Below are 2,861 nucleotides of genomic sequence, written 5' to 3' on the forward strand. Positions count from 1 at the left end.
GATATCCAACGCTTGAAGAGATACATTATTGGACCTCCTGACTCGATGTACTCTTGGCTCGTTGGACCACTTGGTTTGTTTGACCTCTTGGCTCGTTGGATCTCTTGGCCTGTTGGACCTCTTGACCCACATCGGGTCACTTGATTCGTGTGTGGCGCGTCAGAAGGTCGAACGCGCCAAGAGATTCATTATTGGACTTTTTGACTGGGCGGATCTTTTGACTCGTTGAATCTTATGCTCAGAAGCGCCCGGCCACGGCGTAGGTTGATGGAATAGAATGGAATGAACACGAGCTTCCCAGCAACTACCTTAAGGAGTTTATTAATTTTATTGTATCGACGCTTATCGAAGCAACTCTTGTGAGAAACGTTTGCCGTGGGAAAAGTTAGTATTGCCATTGGCAATTTCCGCGTGCCGAGTCTAGTTAAATAAAACGCATGAGTCAAATGTAAAACTTTTATTTGTACCTCACAGAATTCATGGAATGGGATACAGGTACCAAATAGAACACATTTATTTTTTACTCACAGATCGCCGCATCGACGCGGCCGCACTGGAAATGCAATGCGTTTCCGTATTGCAAACGCATCGGCTCAGGTTAAGCCATGTCAGTGTCGGGCGTACTTCGATAATTTTGTAAGGTGATTACCTCTTGAGTGGAAGGAAATACTTAATGATTTGGGAAATACTTAATGATTGGGGCACGACACAACCATGCCGAATCTAACGCAGTTCATACCACAGGTGCTGCTGCTCGTCATCGCTGCACCAACAGCTTCACCGATTGCCTTTGGCGCGGACGTCACCCACGTGATTGGTCTCGCTGGAACTACCCGGGAGGAATCCACGGCTGCGTCATCTGTGACGTGGTACAACATCGATGACTTCCGCACGGGGGCGCACCGGGGAACGCTTCCGTTTCCGTCGACTGGCTGTTGTCTACAAAAGGATCTACCACCCTTGCAAGCATCGGGGCACGACACAACCATGCCGAATCTAACGCAGTTCATACCACAGGTGCTGCTGCTCGTCATCGCTGCACCAACAGCTTCACCGATTGCCTTTGGCGCGGACGTCACCCACGTGATTGGTCTCGCTGGAACTACCCGGGAGGAATCCACGGCTGCGTCATCTGTGACGTGGTACAACATCGATGACTTCCGCACGGGGGCGCACCGGGGAACGCTTCCGTTTCCGTCGACTGGCTGTTGTCTACAAAAGGATCTACCACCCTTGCAAGCATCGGGGCACGACACAACCATGCCGAATCTAACGCAGTTCATACCACAGGTGCTGCTGCTCGTCATCGCTGCACCAACAGCTTCACCGATTGCCTTTGGCGCGGACGTCACCCACGTGATTGGTCTCGCTGGAACTACCCGGGAGGAATCCACGGCTGCGTCATCTGTGACGTGGTACAACATCGATGACTTCCGCACGGGGGCGCACCGGGGAACGCTTCCGTTTCCGTCGACTGGCTGTTGTCTACAAAAGGATCTACCACCCTTGCAAGCATCGGGGCACGACACAACCATGCCGAATCTAACGCAGTTCATACCACAGGTTTGTTACTTGAAATACGCGAAATGTTATCGTTCCAATAACATACTGCTCTTAGAGGTGTCGTGCCCCATCGACCTAAAGCGTCTACTAACCCTTTGTTGCAGCGCTGTAACCTTTGTGTTCAATTGTTTACTTTCGTTACCCCATGATGGCTGCCTTCTTTTCCTTGACGCGTTATTGCTGCTTTGCGGAGACGTCGAGCTCAACCCTGGCCCTACTGATATGGAAAAATTGAGCAAACTAATTGAAAACCTGGCGTCGACCAATGACAAGTATCAAAACGAAACACGCGAAAGACTGAGCGGCATCAGTTCAGGGATCGACGAACTAAAGCAGAAGGTAGCTACTCTCGAGAAGCAAATGCAGGAAATAAACGGAATTAAGGAAAGGCTTGCCGTGGTCGAATCTTCCTTGCACGAAGTTCAAAGAGAAGTCTGTCACTCGCATGATAAAATAGACGCCCTTGACGCTGGTATCGACGACCTCAACAACAGAATGAGGCGGAACAACTTGTTATTTAGGGGCATCCCAGAGTAACAAAAGGAGACGTGGGAAGAAACGGCTTGCCTCATAAAAGAATTCGTTAATAACCATCTGGGTATAGAGACTGGGGAGATAGAACGTGCACATCGCGTCGGCCAAAAGCGCGGGGTAACTGCTCGACCGATTGTAGTGCGCTTCTTAGACTACAGGAATAGACAAAACGTGCTGAATAACGCCAGTAAACTGAAGCATTTAACTTCATTGAAGGTGTCTATCTCGGAGGACTTTACTGCTAGGGTTTGCTTCCACCGGAGCAAATTGTGGCACTTTAGTAAGCAGTTCAGAGAAAAAAACATTAAAGTGAAACTCGTGTACGACAAACTTTATGCTGATGGCAAGCAATATTCATACTGTTCCGACAGTGACGAGATTATTTTGCTTAACAACTTCCAAACCACAAATTTGGCGACTACTTGACAACCTGATAAAACATCTAGACATGAGTGTGTTGATCTCGGAGTGCTCGTGGCGAATTTTCGTAGTTTTTTACCTAAACAAGATATTTTTTTGTCAACTGTGAATGACACGGACGCAAAAATTGTTATCGGGACAGAAACGTGGCTATATCCGGAGATAAACGATGGCGAATTATTTTTTAATCAATCATTTCATCTATTTCGAAAAGACCGCACACATTCCCGTGGTGGCGGCATTCTTATCGCTATCAGCAAAATGATGGATGCTTCCCTTATATCTTTAGATAGTGAACTAGAAATTTTGTGGGTACGCTTGAGTCACCCTTCGTTGCCCATCAT

General features: G+C 48.1%; 1 protein-coding gene across 1 annotated transcript; it reads left to right on the plus strand.

Moving 5' to 3' along the window:
• The first annotated feature begins 711 nt into the window (after positions 1–711).
• Positions 712–2,523, plus strand: LOC121836002. The gene is made up of 3 exons (XM_042290603.1): positions 712–1,290; positions 1,564–1,902; positions 2,314–2,523. Exons 1-3 carry the CDS (start codon positions 715–717, stop codon positions 2,521–2,523), a joined length of 1,125 nt encoding a protein of 374 aa, XP_042146537.1. The 5' UTR covers positions 712–714.
• Positions 2,524–2,861: the final 338 nt, after the last annotated feature.

This window comes from Ixodes scapularis, unplaced genomic scaffold, assembly GCF_016920785.2.
Source record: "Ixodes scapularis isolate PalLabHiFi unplaced genomic scaffold, ASM1692078v2 PGA_scaffold1__304_contigs__length_218370807, whole genome shotgun sequence".
NCBI classification, from domain to species: Eukaryota; Metazoa; Arthropoda; class Arachnida; order Ixodida; family Ixodidae; genus Ixodes; species Ixodes scapularis.

Excerpts from the sequence above, each read along its gene's own strand:
- LOC121836002 (XM_042290603.1), top strand. The coding sequence starts at position 715 with ATGCCGAATCTAACGCAGTTCATACCACAGGTGCTGCTGCTCGTCATC. Across the intron at positions 1,291-1,563 it reads TAACGCAGTTCATACCACAG|GTTTGTTACTTGAAATACGC; the intron begins GTGCTGCTGCTC and ends TTCATACCACAG. Across the intron at positions 1,903-2,313 it reads TCGACGAACTAAAGCAGAAG|GTGTCTATCTCGGAGGACTT; the intron begins GTAGCTACTCTC and ends ACTTCATTGAAG.